Source organism: Ochotona curzoniae, unplaced genomic scaffold (assembly GCF_017591425.1).
Source record: "Ochotona curzoniae isolate NIBS_2020 unplaced genomic scaffold, NIBS_Ocur_1.0 scaffold_2683, whole genome shotgun sequence".
Lineage (NCBI taxonomy): Eukaryota > Metazoa > Chordata > Mammalia > Lagomorpha > Ochotonidae > Ochotona > Ochotona curzoniae.
Window position 1 is genome coordinate 754565 of NW_024467100.1, and position 18100 is coordinate 772664.

The window sequence follows — 18100 nt, forward strand, 5'->3', positions numbered from 1 at the left end:
CTTGCATCCTCTGACTGCAGTGGCCCAAACTGAGCCTCCCTGAAGTCAGGCGTCAGGAGCTTGTTCTGTGTCTCCCACCCAGAAGCAGTGTCCCAAGGTTTTGGATCATCCTCTGCTGCCTTCCCAGGCCATAAGGAGGGAGCTGAATGGGAAGTGGGACAGCTGGGACATGAGCCAGCATCCATATGTGATCGCAGGACTTACAAGGTGAGGATTTAGCCATTGAGCCATCATGCTGGGCCCTTTTCATTTTTTAGATTTATTTGTTTTTAAAAAGATTTACAGAAAGAGAGGGGTGTTTAGGAAGAGAGAGAGAGAGAGATCTTGCCTCCACTAATTCATTCCCCCCAATGGCTGCAATAGCCAGTGCTGGGCCAGACCAAACCTGGATGGTCATTCGATGACACCCTGGAGGCCTCAGTGTGGGAAAGAATGTTCCAAGGGTATTATTTGAATGGTTTTGATAGTTCTGAGATGTTGTTGGCTTTATTGCACCAGGGTTGAGAAAATATTTCCAAGGTTTATTGGCTGAAAAAGTCCACCTTAATATATCCACAGACACAGGAACATGTTGCAAAGCTTGGTCAGGAGAGTTGTCTAACCTGTTCTACTTTCCATCCACTGATGAGGCACTTAACGTCCTCTGCTGTCTTACATGAGTTAGTTGTCATGTTCCCTGTATGCGTCTGGGCATGCTGTCTACTGCACAGGCATCAGCAACTAAGAAGGCCCAGTCCCCCAGTTCATAACAAATCAGAACCAGGATGTGGGACAAGCCAGGTTGGGTGCTGCAACCTGGCCCAGCACAGCCTGCCCCTAGACCTGGCCCACACACATGTCTATGAGTACTGCAGCCTTACCTGACTTGGCCTGCCCCTGGCTCTGGCTCCCATGTTGCCCAGGAGGAGCTGTGGCCTGGCAGGGGAGTTTCCTAAGTTCCGCTATCAGGCCTGCTCCAAGCCTTGGGTCCCACACATGTCAGTAGATGCCATGATCCTGCTTGGCATGATCTGCTCTCAGTCCTGGCCTTTGCGTGTGCTCATGGGTGCTACAGGCTGACCTTGCCCAGCATACTCTCAGCCCCAGTCCATCTGTCAGGTGAATTCTGCGGTCTTGGCTTCGCCCATCACCACCCCTGCCCTCCATACAAACCTACAGACTCTGCAGTCCCATAGAGATGAGCCTTTAAGTCCCTCTATAGAATCTGTCCCCAGATCGTGTTCCAGTGGGTGCTGCCACCCAGTCTGACATGACTCACTCCCTGCCCCTGCATGCCCAGGCAGGTACTGCAGCCTAGCACAGCCAGGCATTCCCCCCAGATCCAGCTTTCACAGTGGGAGATGATACTCAGCCCAGCCCAGCCCACATGGGAGGATGCCTTGGCCTAACCCAGACATGCTTTCCAGTTTTCTCCTTCTAAACCACTCCATCTCAGCTTCCTTGCCTACTGAGAGTGCAATGGCCCAGTCTGTGGAAGCCCCCAAAATTCACTGCTCATCTGTCAAATATGCCCTAAGCGGCCCCTACTCCAACACATCTCCATTCCACCTTCCCCAGGCAAGCTGCAGCCTCTCACATGGGGGCCGGGATGCTGTGTCCCGGCCCGGCATCCCCAACTTTCCCTGCATATCTTAAAAAAAAAAAAGTAGAATAGGCAACTATGCTGGCACAGTGGTATAGATAACAGAGTTGGCAGGCTCAGAATGCCTGCCAGCTAATGGCTGTTTTTCTCCCAGCAGTGTAACACTTGTTCAGATATGACCCCGGCAGTTGCCTACAGCTGGGTTCATCACATATTTAAATCTCAAGTTTGCTAGGACCCAAATCTCAGCCATGTATGAGTCTGTCTCTGATGCTTGATTTTTTCTCCTCAAACTGTGTCTATTGGCTTTTAGCTAGCCTAGTAATTTTTTTTTTCATGGAAGCTAGACAGTAACAGGTAAAAGGCACTGAGCTGTGAGGGGTGTGTGTGTGTGTGTGTGTGTGTGCACACTCACACATGCACACGCAAAGGGTTAGTAGGCTGTGTTTATTTTTTGTAGGAGCTCTGGTATCTTGAGGCCAGGATTTCTTCTGGTGTTTTGTGTTTCACCTGTTGTCTTTATTATTATTATTTTTAAAAGATATTTATTTTTATTGGAAAGAGATTTACAGAGAGAAGGAGAGAGAGAGATAAAAAGATCAGGAGGGTAAGCCTTGGGACCGTGCATCTGTGTTGGAGATCTGGAAGAAGCTCCTGGCTCCTGGCTCTTGATAGGCTCAGCTCCAGCTATTGCAGCCTTTTGGTGGGGAGTGAACCAGCAGGTGAAAAAATCTCTCTGTCTCTTCATCTCTGTCTCTCTAAATCTGCCTCTCAAATAAAAATGAATGCTTAAGATAATAGAATTGTATTAGTTAACTTCAAAATGGTTATTTGTCCCCTCCTGTCTCCAGAAGCATAAGGAAAAGGCTTGCTCTGGGAAATGGGGAGATTCCGGTTAAGATCACCCTCTGCAGTTAGGGTTAGACATAAAGGCCAGGAAACTCCTAAGCTTCCTGCAGACATTCCTGCCAGCAGGCTCGAGCAGCTCCTTGTCCCGTGAGGGTCTCCTACAGCTCTCAAAGGAGGTGTTGATAATCGGTGTGCCGAGAGGTTTTTCTTGCGAGGACAGGTGTGACCGATGCGAAGATTTTTACATGTTGGACCAGAAACTATTTTTTCTTGTTAGAAAAAGAAGTTATTCGTGGCAAAGGGTCAGAGTTCTGTCACGTACATGTGTAACTGTTCAGTGGTCTTCTTCATGGAAATGAACAAAGCCTGGTGTTCAGGGTTTTGCACTGAAAACAAACTGATTCTAACTTGTATGTGTTTAAACAGTATGTATTTTGAAGCACCAGGAAGGATGAGACTGTCAGGGCGGTGTGAATTCTGCTGAAATTAAAGCAAGAAGAAGCATCAGACTTATGGCAAACTAATCAAGCTTTATGAAAATTTATAGTGCCTCAAAGAGAATTAATCAGTTTGCAGATGGATAACTCATTTTAAGAAGGGATTAGGTGTCACTGGGGATAAAGCCCAGAGTGACAGATCCTCTAAAATCAATTTGCAAAGAAAAATACTATACTTGCTCTTGTCTTAGTTGCAGAGTCCCAGTGATACCATGGACATCTCAACTTGTTGAGCCCACACAATTCATTTTTTTTTAAAAGATTTATTTTTATTATTTTTTCATTGGAAAGGCGGATATACAGAGAGGAGAGACAGAGAGGAAGATCTTCCATCCGATGATTCACTCCCCAAGTGAGCGCAACGGCCGATACTATGCCGATCCGAAGCCAGGAGCCTCTTCTGGGTCTCCCACGCGGGTGCAGGTTCCCAAAGCTTTGGGCCGTCCTCAACTGCTTTCCCAGGCCACAGGCAGGGAGCTGGAAGGGAAGCGGGGCAGCCGGGATTAGAACCGGCGCCCATATGGGATCCCGGGCGTGCAAGGCGAGGACCTTTAACCACTTGCGCCACTGCACCGGGCCCCACAATTCATTTTTTTTAAGACTTTTTAAAAAAGATTTATTTTTATTGGAAAGGCAGACATGCAGAGAGGAGGAGAGACAGAGAGGAAGATCTTCCATCCAATGGTTCACTCCCCAAGTGGCTGCAATAGCTGGAGCTGAGTCAATCCAAAGCCAGGAGCCAGGAGCTTCTTCCAGGTCTCCCACAGGGGTGCAGGGTCCCAAGGCTTTGGGCTGTCCTCAACTGCTTTCCCAGGCCACGAGCAGGGAGCTAGATGGGAAGTGAGGCTACCAGGATTAGAATTGGCGCCCATAAGGGATCCAAGTGTATGCAAGGCGAGGACTTTAGCCTTTAGGCTACTGCACCGGGCCCTGGCCATTCTTTCCTTTTGGAGAATTCTTGTTTTCACTTCATCTGGTCACCCTGCACAGGAGGCCTTGTACAGTCATAGCACAGCCACTGCCCCACGCTCTGCGTTTCCTGTCTGCTATGTGTGTTCCGCTTCTTCCTGATCTTCTCCCTGTCCGCTTCCCTTTGTGTGTGCTTGCTTACTCATTGCCCGTCCCTCCACTGGAAGGTAGGTTCCATGGGTCCGGGGACTTGCTCTATGGTGTTAACTGCAGCCAGAGTAGTTCTTTTTTTTTTTTTGAATTTTTATTACATTTTATTATTATTGCTATCATTTTATGATGCAGTTCCATATTCCCTCACCCCCTCCCCAATACCCTCCCCCCACCCCCCACTTAGTTCCTCTATATCATTACTAACATATAGTTCTTCATACACAGTCATATGTCCATCATTGCGGGCATGGACAATGACAGAGAGTCCAGCATCCTGTTGTCAAGATATAGTAAACAGTTTCATTGTAAGTCCATCTTCGTCTGGAAACAGAAACGCATACCACACTGCATCCTCACATCTGGATGTTAGTCTCCATTTCACAGCTACTGTACTTCCCCTTAAATGAAAAGTCATGATACAAAATCAACAATAGAAAGAAAAATAGAAATTCACAATGCCATGAAGTTAAATGATATGTTACTAGATATGACAGTCTCCATTACACAGCTACTATACATCCCCTTAAATGAAAAGCCACAAGACAAAATCAACATCAGGGAGAAAAAAGAAATTAACAACACCAAAAAGTTAACATGCTACTAAATGACTAACGTGTAGCTAAAGAAATGAAAATCAAGCACCTTCTTGAAGAAAATGATGCTACTGTACAATCTACGAGTCATGGAATGATTTAATCAGAAGAAAGTGTTTTGAAGAGATGAAACCAACAGAAAACAACAAAACCCATGCAATATAGTTTCCGCAGATCTTTGTTGAAGTGTGTCTCCTCCCGACAATAAACAGATGGGTTTTGTTTTTTAATCCAGTCTACTAATCTGTGATGTTTGATTGATGCATTTAAGCCATTTACATTCAGAGTTAAACATACATAGGTGGCACTTTGGTCCTGTCATTTTAGCAATGGGATGTTCATTGGTTTAGTCTTCTGTTGTCATTTTACTGGGATGTTCTTCCTGTTTGCCTTTGGTTTTGGTGGATGCTATTCCTCTTCTCTGTGAAGAGAACATCTTGAAGTATCATTTGTAGGGCAGGTTTGAAAGAGGCAAATTCTTTTGGCTTTTCTACTCTGGAAGAATTTTATTTCATTTTCAAAGACAAGAGAAAGAATTGCTGGGTATGTGATCCTGGGCTGACAATTTTTTGCTTTTAGGATCTGGAATATATCACTCCATTCTCTTCTTGCCTGTAGAGTTTCCTGTGAGAGATCTCCTGTGAGCTTAATTGGCATTCCTTTATATGTCAGTTGATGTTTTTCGCATGCACAGTTAAGGATCTTTTCCTTATGTTCGATTAAAAAGAATTTGATGATCATGTGTTGTGGTGAAGATCGCTTTTGACCAAGCCTGTTGGGAGTTCTGTGCCCCTCCTGGATCTTGTTTCCCAATTCTTTCTCCAGATTAGGGAAATTTTCCTTGATTATTTTATTAAATACATTTGCAAACTCAGCTTCTCTTTCTGCACCTTCCGAGACTCCCATAACTCTTATATTTGGCCTCTTAATAGTGTCTTTCAATTCTTGAATACTTTTTTTGGCCTGATCCAGCTCTGCTTCCAGCTTTTTGTTTGCTTCCCCCTGATGACAGGAGATATCTTCCAATTCTGAGATTCTTTCTTCTGCTGGTTTCATTTTATTTGTAGACTCTCCACTGTACTTTTAATTTGCTCTACTGTGTTAATTTCTGATATACCAGCCTTGATTTGCTTTATTGCTTCCTTAAATTCTTTGAACTCTTGCGTCCAGCGCGATGGCGCAGTGGTTAAGGTCCTCTTCTTGCACGCCCGGGATCCCATATGGGTGCTGGTTCTAGTCCCGCAGCCCAGCTTCCCATCTAGCTCCCTGCTTGTGGCCCGAGAAAAGCAGTCGAGGACAGCCCAAGGCTTTGGGACCCTGCACCTGTGTGGGAGACCCATAAGAGGCTCCTGGCTTCGGATTGGCATAGCATCGGCCGTTGTATTCAATGGGGAGTGAACCATTTGATGGAAGATCTTCCTCTCTTTCTCTCCTCTCTGCATATCCGCCTTTCAAATAAAAAATAATAATAAAATAAATCTTTAAAAAAAAACATTCTTTGAACTCTTGCACAAGCTTCTCATTTTTGATCGTAATCTTTAAAATGAGTCTTATTAGATTCTGTGTCCCCCATTTTTTTGATGTCTTCCTCAGTTAACTCTGAGGTTGGCATAGGGTTTTGCTCCTTTGCAGGGGAGTTGTCACTAATATTCATTGTGCTTTTGTCTCTTCTTTTGCTCTTGATCATTGTACTTCTGGTTAGCAGAATCTTCTCCTTGGGGCAGGTTTCTAAGTTGTGTCACCCACAGGTCTACAATGCGATTTTACTTATTGCGGTTGGTACACAACTTTTTGCTTGCAGCCACTTGTGCCACAAGCTACAGTGAGATCCAGGTCTGGTTTCTTATGTCAGATTTCCATCGTGATCTCCACAGCCCCAGATCCTGGCTCACCACTTTCCACCTCCTGTGATACTGTGCTGGAGCTGCACTGTTGTCTCTGCCAACTTTCTCCCACTTCCGATTGGAGCAGGTCCCAGATTAGAGAGACACCAGGTATCCTATATAATTAGGTTGTTGGTGGCGCTGATCTGGTTGGAACCTCTTGGACGTTTGGTCTGTGTGCCACATGGACCTATTTTGACCCATACAATGCCATAGTCGGTATTATTTTCCTGTGGGACCAGTGTAATCCACGTGACTCAGCAAGTTCTCATGAGCTCAGCACATGCACAGTTCACTGTTGTCCCCTGCCATCCCAAAGCTATTGCCACAGTGTGTAAAATTGCAGCTGACTTACTACCACTACAGTTCTTGATCTGCTGGCTGTCAGATCCAAGGGCTACCCAGACCTGCCCTGGGTAGAACCTGCAGAATGCCATGTTGATGCAGTTCACCAAGTCAGAAATGAGCTCACTCCCAGCTCAGAGCATGCTCTGTCCTTTCCCTTGCCCTTTCCTCCTTACACAAAATGGTGCCCAATTCAGCTCTATGGGGCTGACTTGTCTATGAAATCCACCTTGTTCTCACACTGCCCATCTAGGATCTGCTGCTCTGTCTCTGTTCCTGGTGAAATCAAACAGATCAGCAGGACGGACAGTTCTTTGTCTGGGTTCACCTCCCAAGCTCCCAGTGAAAGTCCCTTCCCACCTGGTTGCTGGTGGAGTTCCGGCTGCTGGTGGAGTCAGATTGCTCTTAGCTGGATGCCGCTGGAGTATCAGTCACTGCAACACCACACTGCTGTGCCTGCTGCTTTCCTGTGTCTGTCAGTCTCCAGGTACTCCTCTGCTCTTCTGTCCTTTCCTATTTCCTGAAATATGTCCTCTCTGCTTCATCCTGATTAAATGTTTTTCCGTCTGTTTAAACGTGTCCTTACCTTACTCCGCCATCTTGATTCTCAGCCAGAGTAGTTCTTGACAAATAGGATGTTCTCGCAATGTCAGTGCCTATGGAGGGAGAATTCCTGAGTAACCCTGCCTCCCGACGTGTGCACAAGAATGGAAACCTGCACAGGGGACATCCCTGGTCCCTGGGCGTGACCTTCAGGAGGAGGTGTCTGATGCATATGTATGAGAAGGCGGAGACTGTCCCAAAGATAGTCCATTTCACTTGAATGCACAATCGTCAATGATTCCTTCCGGCAGTCAAGAACAAGGTTGTTCATGGCAGACACTTCTGCTCTGCAAGGCACCCCGAGGAGTTTGGTCTTCCTGCCTCTCATTGAGGCAGTGATGGAGAAGAGAGGAGTGAAGGGGAGGCCAAAGAATAACTAAAAACTCTTTCAATACTGTTATGCAAATATGGCCTGGAGCGGTGGCACAGTGGTTGGGGTCCTCACCTTGCAAGCCCGGGATCCCATATGGGCGCCGGTTCTATCCCAGCAGCTCCGCTTCCCATCCAGCTCCCTGCTTGTGGCCTGGGAAAGCAGTCGAGGACGGCCCAAAGCTTTGGGACCCTGCACCCGCGTGGGAGACCCGGAAGAGGCTCCTGGCTTCGGATTGGCATAGTATCGGCCGTTGTGCTCACTTGGGGAGTGAATCATCGGACGGAGGATCTTCCTCTCTGTCTCTCCTCTCTGTATATCCGCCTTTCCAATAAAAAAAAAAAATGTAACAGACTTATGAAACTTGTTAACCAAGGAATCAGTAGGATGGCAGGACTCATGTCAAGGTCATAAGAAAAACTTAGACACTAAAGAAAGAATGTTGACTGCCAGGTTCAACTCTAGCTCCTGTTAATATTTCACGGGGTAATAAAACCACATTTTGTGGTCATCTTTTCAGAAGAATAGAAGTTATTTGCCTCTGTACTTGATGAGATACTGTCAGTTGTCATCTAACTTCGTGGTGTTGGGCACCAGTCAATAATAAACAGTGAGTCAAGCAAAGATACATCTACTGGGGAATTCAGTGAGTTGTGGGATGGGTCTGTTAGGCACACCTCCTGTATGATATTGAATGGGCATGCTACGCTTTTTGTGCTTGATTTCCAAGTTTTGGATAATCTTTCTTTTTGGTAAGGATTAATTTACTTATGTTTAAAAGTCAGAGCTACAGAGAGAGAGAAAGAGAGGGAGACATTTTCTTTTCGCTGGTTCATACCCACTGGTGAAGCCCCGGGGACAGGATGAAGCCTGGAGCCAGGGGCTTCATCCAGGTCTCCCACAAGCCAAGCTGCACCTTGCAGCCAGCCCAGCTGGTCCCATTCTTCTCAAGGGAAGTGAGACTCAACAATCCAGGGACTCTGGGACTTGGGACCACTCTCTGTTGCTCTCCTAGCTGCATTAGTAGGGAACTCGATCAGAAATGGAGCAACCAAGATGTGAACTGGCCCTCATTTGGGATGGTGGCATGGCAGGGAGCAGCTTTGCCCAGTGTTGGGTCCCTTCAATAATCGTTGTTCACAGCAAGATAGGCCCAGTTGATCATCCGGTGACTTCTACTTACTGACCTTTAAAAAAAGAGAATCCCAATGATAAGGTAGAGCAGGACCTTCTTTAGACCCACAAATGGGAACCCCCAGTTTGACAAGTTAGCAGGTGAGAGTGGTTCAACAGCAATGCAGCTTCTGTAACAGCCAGACATGCAAACACGAGTGATGCGTAAGCATCCACATTCTGCCTTAGTCGCTGTTTTCTTTTCAAACATTTCTTGGTTCAGAAGTGTTTCTTGTGAGGCCTTTGCAGCTAAGATTATGTTGGGAAACTCATACTGAGTTCTGGCTTCAGATGCAAGGGATGCTTTGGCTTGGGATGTCATGGAACAGTCAGCCTCAAGGGGGAGCTGCTAGCAGGAAAGCTCCCTTTGGTTGGGATAAGTGAGAGAGCTGGAGAAGGGAAGCTGCCTGCTTGAGCAGCAGTTCGCCAGGGCTTTTACAACCAGGGTTGAGGGAGTGCCCAGGAGGTGGGAAAGGGGCAGCGAGAGGGGCCTTCCCCACTCAAGCCACCTGCATCTTCACACACTGCTCACAGCTCGTTGGGGGTGAGCTGCCCTGGCCTCTCTGAGTACCTACCTGCAGGACTAGCTTTTCTGACATGCTCATGGCTGGAAGCTGTTGCAGATGCTGTGCGCGTCCCTGGCTCCATAGGGTTGTGGTTCTGTGGCTGCCCATGGAACCCACCAAGTGAGTCATTGGAGGCCTGTGGGTCTCCCCAGGAGGAACTGGCGCTGTGTTCTGCCCTGGGTGAGCATGTGAAAGACCACCGCGCAGCATGTCACCTCCTTTCTTTCGCCTGGTATATATATATTTGCGCTAAAATAAATTCATCCTTCAATTCTATTTTGCAAGCACTTTTAGAAGACCTAAAGGTTCCATTGCTTTAGACCATTTTCAGAGCATTTTTCTGCTTTTTGTTTTACGAATGAGAAAGCAGATTTTGGTCACTCCAGGACCCTTCTCGTGATCTCCCGGAGCAGTAGGAGGCAGCTGTGGAGCTCAGAGGAGCACCCAGCGCACTGCTCCATGCTCTTCCTCTCCTGCAGAAAAGGAGGCTTGTCCTCGCTGCCTCTCCCTGCTCCCTGCTTCCAGACTGAGGGACATGACAGCGGCGTTTTTCTCTCTGGAAGTTTGGGGGTTTGAGAAGCACACTTTGGTTCGGAGAGACAAGATAGCAGCTTAACCCAAAACCCAGGGAGGGAAGGCTGGCAGCTGTGAGCGCTCTCTGCTGTCCATTCTGGGTAGGGCAGGCTATCTGAGCAAAAGCTGGAGGTGGGTGCAAGAGAGCCCAATAAGAGGCGAGGAAGCAAGCTCTTTTGGAATTCACTTTCTCTACTTACTTATAACACCACTAGAAAAAAAAAAAAGACTACTATGAGGTTTTTGAAAATCTGGGGAGGTGATTAATAAAGTTCTTATTTGTAAAATGCAAATTGACTGTATGCCCCAAAGAGCCCGAGTTTTGGAATCAGACACATTCAGCGTCTAATACCAGCTCTGCTGCTGGTGAGCTGTTTTGGCTCAGCTCTCAGTTCCCCTTCCAGATAAGCCGCTGAGCCAGGGTGCTGGAGGACCCCTCCCAGGATCCCAAGCCCACACACTCAGTGTAGAAATAGCCAGGTGGCGCCAGAGGGAGCCAGACACAGCGGGAATTCTGACTGCAGACAAGGTCCCTGCACTGCATAGCTTACTGAAAAAGCCATGAGTTAGGATCTTGTGAAATAGTAAGCCTTTGAAGAAATGAAGTTATTTATTTTGATTGAACACTACATAGTTTATATGTACCAAAATATCACATGGTACTCCGCAAGTATGGGCAATATTTATTAGATTAAAAAATCAAATTTTAAAATTTCTGCTATTTTAAAGCTTTAAACGTGCTTAATGAATGAAACATTAATGGGAAGGCATTTCTTCAATAGTGAACATTTTTAAACATTTATTTTTATTCGGAAGACAGATGTATGAAGATGAGATAGAAAGATCTTCCACCTACTGTTTCATTCCCCAAGTGGCTGCAAAGTCCAGAGCTGAGCCAGTCTGAAACTGGGAACTTCTGGGTGTCCCACACGGGTACAAGGTGCTAAGACACTGGGCCATTCTCAGCTGTTTTCCCAGGCCTTCTGTAGAGCTGGATGGGAAGTGGAGCAGCTGAGACATGGATCAGTGTCCAGATGGAATGCTGAGGCTTGCAGCTGGTGGATTAGCCTGTTGAGGCACCGTGCTGACACAAACACTTAGCGTTTTGTTTTATTATTTTATGTATTTACTTCTGAATTTCACTACATTTATCTTTTTAGATAATATTGATTCAGACAGTGAACTTGCCCTTAAAAATAATTGCCTGCTCAATTCCACGGCCAACGAGAGGAAAGGTATTCCTCTCCCCAGACAGGAAAAGTCCCCACATTTGCCACATCTGTGCGTGAGCCTGAAACAAACCAGAAGCAAATGCTTCGTTTAGTCACTGCGCACCTGCTTCCCACACGTGGCTTGGGACAGAGTGGAGTAATCAGAGGAAACTTGCAGGAACAGGTGGCCTCGACAGACACTGGGAAGCAGAGTGAAAGAAGTAGAAAGAACGGGAAGGAGTTAACAAACCCCCTTGAACTTGCCTTTCAATTGTCTGTAGTTTCCAGCAAAGGTCAAAGGCTAAAGGGTGCTATGTGGCAAGTTGTTTAAGCAAGACCAAAAGGCTGTCTCCAGAGAGGCCAAGAGAAAAAGACCATTTGGTGTGATAATTGCAGTTATGGTTTGTGGAAGCTCCGGGATGCTTACAATATGGTGAAAATCCAAATACTTATTAGCTAACAAAAATAATGTCATATATCTGTGGCCCATGAATAGGAAAAGAGGAGCTCCAAGGTGACAATCATATAAAGTCACAACAAAGGCAAATATGAATTACCCAGACTTGATTGGTACACATGTGTTGAAATGTCAGGCCGCATAACGATGATTAATAAAGTTATCAGAATGTTTCTGAACTTTAAATGAAGACAATTTGAAAAAGCACAGTGTTATATCCATTGAGTTATGAGTTAGCCAGCAACAGAAATGCCAGTGGGGTAGGTAGTGCCAGAGCTCAGGCTCTGTCAGCACCCAGCAGAGACCAGTTGGCGAACAGTTGCCTCCTGCAATGATAAGACCAGTAGATTCTCAGAGTTTTGGCGTGAGCACTTGTGCTACCTCTGGGGGGGAGGAAGACTAGAGAAGGCCAGAGCTGCTCAACAGAAACGTGCCTTATGGGAATGCCGAGTCGGCTGATGGTGCCTTGGCGTACATAATCATTTGGGGTGAACCCTTAGAGGGGTGCCAACTGGTAGCATCCCATGTGGGGTCGGCCGGTAGCAACCCTGGTGGAACTCCTAGTAGTGGACACAGCATCTTTTTCCCCCTCAGAATCGATTTACTTTTGATGATATTTTCATAGTTGAAAAAGATGCATGCCCATGTGGATCCCTGCTTAAGGTGGAAAGGGCCTATGAATGAGGGAAAATGGGTGAGACAACTGTTTCCAATCTTCCCTTCTATTCTTCCTGGTTATGGAAAGGAGGAGGGACAGGAGGAGAGGACCATTCCCAGCAGCCTAAACACACCAGTACTCAAAAGATGTGGGATGACCACTGATTATCATCCTAGGATCCCCAAAGTGGAGTGTGTTCTGAGGATACTACTTAGGTGGTTTTGATCGTTCTGAGATGCTGTTAATTTTGTTGCTCCAAGGTTGAGGAAATCCCTCCAAAGTCCATTGGCTGACATAGTCCACGTCGGAGTCTTGACTTGCTCAGATGCCCACTACTGAAGCTCAGCCGGGAGAGTTGTCCATTTTGATCTAACCCTCCATGGCGTTAGATATCCTCTGCAGGTCTCAATGACCTGTCATGTCCCCATGTGCACCTGGCCATGCCGTCTACTACACAGGCCTCAGCAATTGAGGAGGCCCAGTTCTGACAGACATGACCCACGCTTAGACCACAGATCATGTGATGTTCCCTGTGCTTGTGGTTTCCAGTCCAGTGGTCAAATTTGGGGGAGTCCTCAAGGAAACTTCACCAGAGATGAACCCAGCCTGATTCTGTGTGCCAACTAGTGTGGGTTCAGGTCAGTCCACACACATCAGCCTACACACACGCTGGTAATTGCAATTGTTGGGTCATTTCTGTCCTTAGGTCTGTCTCATACACAAGCCAATGGATTCTGCGGCCTAACCCAGCCCACCACGCACTTGACCCTCATGCACACCAGTGGGAAATGCAGCCCAGTTGGAGTGACCACCAATATCCCACACCAAGGCCGCCCCCAACCTTGCTTTCTGCACATGCCGATTGCTATGACAGACTGATCAGTGTATCCCACATTCCACTTAGTTCTTGTACATATCAGTGGGTGCTGGAGCCTAGTTCAGCTCAACCAATCCCCCTACTCAACCTACACTTATACTGGTGGGTGCTACCACTATCCAGGCCCATCTCCAGCCCTGCTAATCATGGTCACCAGTGGAACTGCAGCCTAACAGAGAAGTGTCTACCGTTTCCCTCCTAGGCCCACTCCCATACCTGAATCTTGCACTTTCCAGTTGCTTCTATGTCTAGCTGGATATCGGGGTCCCTCGTCCCGTGAGCAAAACCCCGATACGGTAAAGACTCTTTAAAAAGTTTATTGGTCAAGACTTCAAGCGTAGTGGCAAAGAAAAGAAAAGAAAGAAAAAGTTGCAACAGTTGTAAGATTTATTACAGTGAGGCAATTACAGCATAACCTTGAAGCATGCCCAGGGGAATCTCCTTTTTAACCATTTACTTACCCACAACCTTTTACATTGCACAAACCAATCCATACACAGCTCCTCACGTCATGCCATAAACACACCAATCATGACTTAGGTCACATAGCTTCCCTGCGTGCTCGGCCCAATCCTCAGTAACTTCCCAAAACCTGTTTACCACCTTTGTGCCATGAAGCAATGGTCAGCAAGCGCCATCTTTGAGGCGTGGCTCCGCTCTCCACAGCTGGACAAGACTTGTCCTCAGTCCCAGCACTTACCAGCTGACACTGTGGCAAAGTCCACCTAAGCCTGCACTTACTCTGGCTCATGCATGCACCAGGGGATATGGTCGCTTAGCCTAGCCTGGCTCTCCTAATCCAGCTCACACACAGGCCAGTGGGTGCCATAGCCCTGCCCAGTCTCGTGTGCCCCAATCCCAGCTCTCATTCTGACCAGAGGGTGCAGTGGCCCAACATGGATGCCTCTGCAGCCCCACATTGGGCTGCCTCCCCCTCTCTCCTAGTCTTATGTGTACTGGTGGGTCCTGTGACCCAGTCTGGTATGCCTTGCCTCTCCTGTGCATTTTCCAGTGGGTGCTAGAGCCTTTCCAGTTCCAGCTCCTGCTGGCGGGTGCTATGGCCTAGTGTGAACCTTAATGTGAACTGGCTGGTGTTATGGTCCAACCTGGCTGTCCTGTACCCTGTCCTGGTTCTCACATCTGCCAGTGGGTGTCATGAACTGGCCTGGCTCAGTCTGCCTCCAGACCTGACCCACATGTGTGTTGATTGGTAGTATAACCTGGCCTGCTCTGGGCTGCCCCCAGCATTGATGCTTGTGCTCAACAGTCTTGTAGGGACTGTTGCCTGACACAGGGGTTTCCTAAATTCCTCTATCAGGCAACAGGACCATTTTCTTACCTACCAAAGACATATCAGACACACTGGACATGGATGCTTGAGAACATCAATAGTAGCAAAAACAATACAAATATCTAGGAAGGGAGATGTTTGTGGTGTACGGTCTTTGTACTTAGTATAATGTATTTAAAGGTCAGCTTAATATTTAATAGTGACTGTATTTAACAGTTCCCTACCAAAAACCCTGAACATTTAATAATTGGCTTTTTTTAAAGATTTATTCATTTTTATTACAAAGTCAGATATACAGAGAGGAGGAGAGACAGAGAGGAAGATCTTCCATCCGATGATTCCCTCCCCAAGTGAGCGCAACGGCCCGTGCTGCGCCAATCCGAAGCCAGGATCCGGGAACCTCTTCCGGGTATCCCACACGGGTACAGGGTCCCAAAGCTTTGGGCCATCCTTGACTGCTTTCCCAGGCCACAAGCAGGGAGCTGGATGGGAAGTGGGGCCGCTGGGATTAGAACCGGTGCTCATATGGGATCCTGGCGCATTCAAGGTGAGGACTTTAGCCGCTAGGCCACACTGCTGGGCCCAATAATTGACTCTTTTGACCTGGCCTATGACTAGGGAACCAATCAGAGAATCAAGTATTGCTGAGGAGGGAAATTGAAAAACATTCATTGAAAATGGAATTTAAAAGTGCATTTGTTGGGGCCTGGTGCGGTAGTTTAGTGACTGAAGTTCTTGCTCGCACACACTGGGATTGCATATGGGCGCTGGTTCTAACCCAGCAGCCCCGCTTCCCATCCAGCTCCCTGCTTGTGGCCTGGGAAAGCAGTGGAGGATGGCCCAAAGCCTTGGGACCCTGCACCTGCGTGGAAGACCAGGAAGAGCTCCTGGTTGCTGACTTTGGATTGGTGCAGCTCTGGCCATTTCAGCTGCTTGGGGAGTGAATCAGTGGATGTCTCTCTTCTCTGTAAATCTGAGTTTCCAATAAAAATAACTCTTTTAAAAAAGTGCATTTGTTTGGGTGCAAGATATCTTGAAGTTTCGTGCATAGTTGATTCATAATGTGCCTTTTCCCGGAAGTTTTGAAGAACCTCTGTATGAAAGGGGTTATCCAATGTGACTAGATTTGCTACATGAGGAAATAATATGACTTTATTTTAAAATCTTAGCTATTTTTATTACAAAGTCAGATTTACAGAGAGAGGGAGAGACAGAAAGATCTTCCATCTGCTGGTTCACTCTCCAAGTGACCACAATAGCCCATGCTGAGGCAATGCAAAGCCAGGAGCAAGGAGCTTCTTCCAGGTCTCCCATGCAGGTGCAGGGTCCCAAGGCTTTGGGTCATCCTTGACTGCTTTCCCAGGCCACAAGCAGGGAGCTGGATGCGAAGTGGGGCTGCCGGGATTAGAATTGGCGCCCATATGGGATCCTGGTGCATTCAAGGCGAGGATTTTAACCGCTAGGCTATAGTGCTGGGCCCAGCCTCTGATTTCAGTTATTGACCCCTGGGGGTCAATAAAGGGGGGAGATGGATGAGATAAATGCTCATGAGTCTGTAGGAGGTGGCGGAGGAGTTCAGGAGGGGGAGTGCATGGATCCTGGCTGTCACACTCACTACATCAGCACCCGGGGAGAGGATCATTGGAGACCTTGTTGTGGAGGAGAGTGGTCCAAGGATGTTACTTGAATGGTTTTGGTTGTCTGAGAGGTTGTCTGTTTTGTTACACTAGAGGTACACAGTTATTTTAAGGCCTAATGGCTGATCATTGTCTACCTCGTGTATCCACAGTCCTAGATGCCTCCTATAAGGCCTGGCCAGGATTGTTGAGCCACCTGTCCTGCTTTGCATCTTTTGATGAGGTATTTGAAGTCCTCTGTTGACTTAGATGAGTCAGCTCTTCTTCTTCTTCTTTTTTTTTTTTAAAGATTTATTTATTCAATTGTAGCTGCCAGTGAGAGTAGTTCAGGGTGTGGGAGAGATAAATGCAGAACTTAATAGGTTGTGGGTTCAAGCACTTAATAGGTTGTGGGTTGTGGCTTCTAGCTCCTTTAGGGGCAGCACACTGAAGGACCTTTCATAGTGACAGATTGAGACTTAGAAGATCACACACTAAGAGGTCAGTGGAACTTTCCTTTTTCCTTTTTTTTTTTTTAAGGTAGTGTTACACAGAGAGGAGAGACATACAAAGAGAGATCTTCCATCTGCTGGTTCACTCCCCAAATGGCCACAGTGGCTGGAGTTGAGCTAATTTACAGGCAGGAGCCAGGAGCCTGGGTCTCCCATGTAGGTGTAGGGGCTCAAACAATTGGGCCACCACCTGCTGCTTTCCCAGGCCATCAGCACGGAGCTGGATTGAAAGTGAAGCAGCTGGAACTGCAACCAGTACTCTTATGGAAATGTATGAAAATGTCTGCTGTTGATAAGTTTTCCATAAAGAATAAAATGTACTAAAGATATACAATACTTTCTTCTAGGAAATGCTTCATTTAAGTCATTTACTTGTAAACACCATTGTAAGCCAGCTAGCCAGCTCTGCTTTTTGCCTTTCATCTTAACAGACTGAATCCCAGGCTGCCTGTTCATTGCTCAGCCAGGGTCACTGTTGTTTCTAGGGATATAGATGATCTGTTTCTCTTGTTTGCCAAAGCTACTGGGAGCTGTTAGAGAAAGTTTTAAGATAAAGAAATATAAGCAGATTTGGATTATCTGCTGTTTATATTTATGTCCCTGACTCTAATATATCCTTCCTTTGTTCTCTCAACCATTTCTGATGAATGAACCTTTTGTTCTTTTTTAAACTTTTTTTTTCAAAATTATTTATTTATTTGAAAGGGAGAGAGAGAGAGAGAAAGACAGAGAGAGAGAGAGAGAGAATGAACGAACTCAGGAACTCCATCTGAGCCTCCCAGGTGGGTGGCAGGGACCCAGTGACTTGAGACATCCTCTGCTGCCTTCCCAGGTCGATTAAGCAGGAGGCTGGATCAGAAGCAGGGTAGCAGGGACCCCAATTAGCACTCTGATATGGGTTGCCAGTGTTTTAAGCAGAGGCTCAACTTGGTGGTGAAGTACTTTGGTGTGTTTCTCCAGGATCCTTACATCTGGCAGGTTTGAACTACTCCTTAATAGTCCCGTATTTACCTGAGTATGGCTCCTAAATTTTATACTCAAATCAGACACTTCAAAGTGTCTACGCTTTCTCCTGGTAATGATGTGTAAGTACACTGACCTGCTCTCCTTCGGAGGAAGGAGTCTAGCAAGTGTGCAACCTTGATCTTCTGTGCAACATGCAGACAAATTAAGATGAAACTGCACTCACAGGTTAAGCTGTTTGTAGTTCATCATTTCTAAACTTAGCCAGTAACAATAGAGCAATAGTCATATGTGTCTATTTTCTTCTTTTGTTTTAGCATTTCTTGCTCAAGTTCTAATCCAAAATGTTTCTAAACTTC

General features: G+C 46.6%; 1 protein-coding gene across 1 annotated transcript in view; it reads right to left on the reverse strand.

The window, feature by feature from the left end:
• LOC121171526 (flavin-containing monooxygenase 5-like) overlaps nucleotides 1-18100 on the reverse strand; it is a 96879-nt gene that overhangs the window by 2115 nt on the left and 76664 nt on the right. Inside the window, exon 9 of the mRNA XM_041003263.1 lies at nucleotides 13576-13664. Within this exon, the coding sequence (XP_040859197.1) occupies nucleotides 13576-13664 (89 nt within the window). The remainder of the gene's footprint in view (nucleotides 1-13575; nucleotides 13665-18100) is intronic.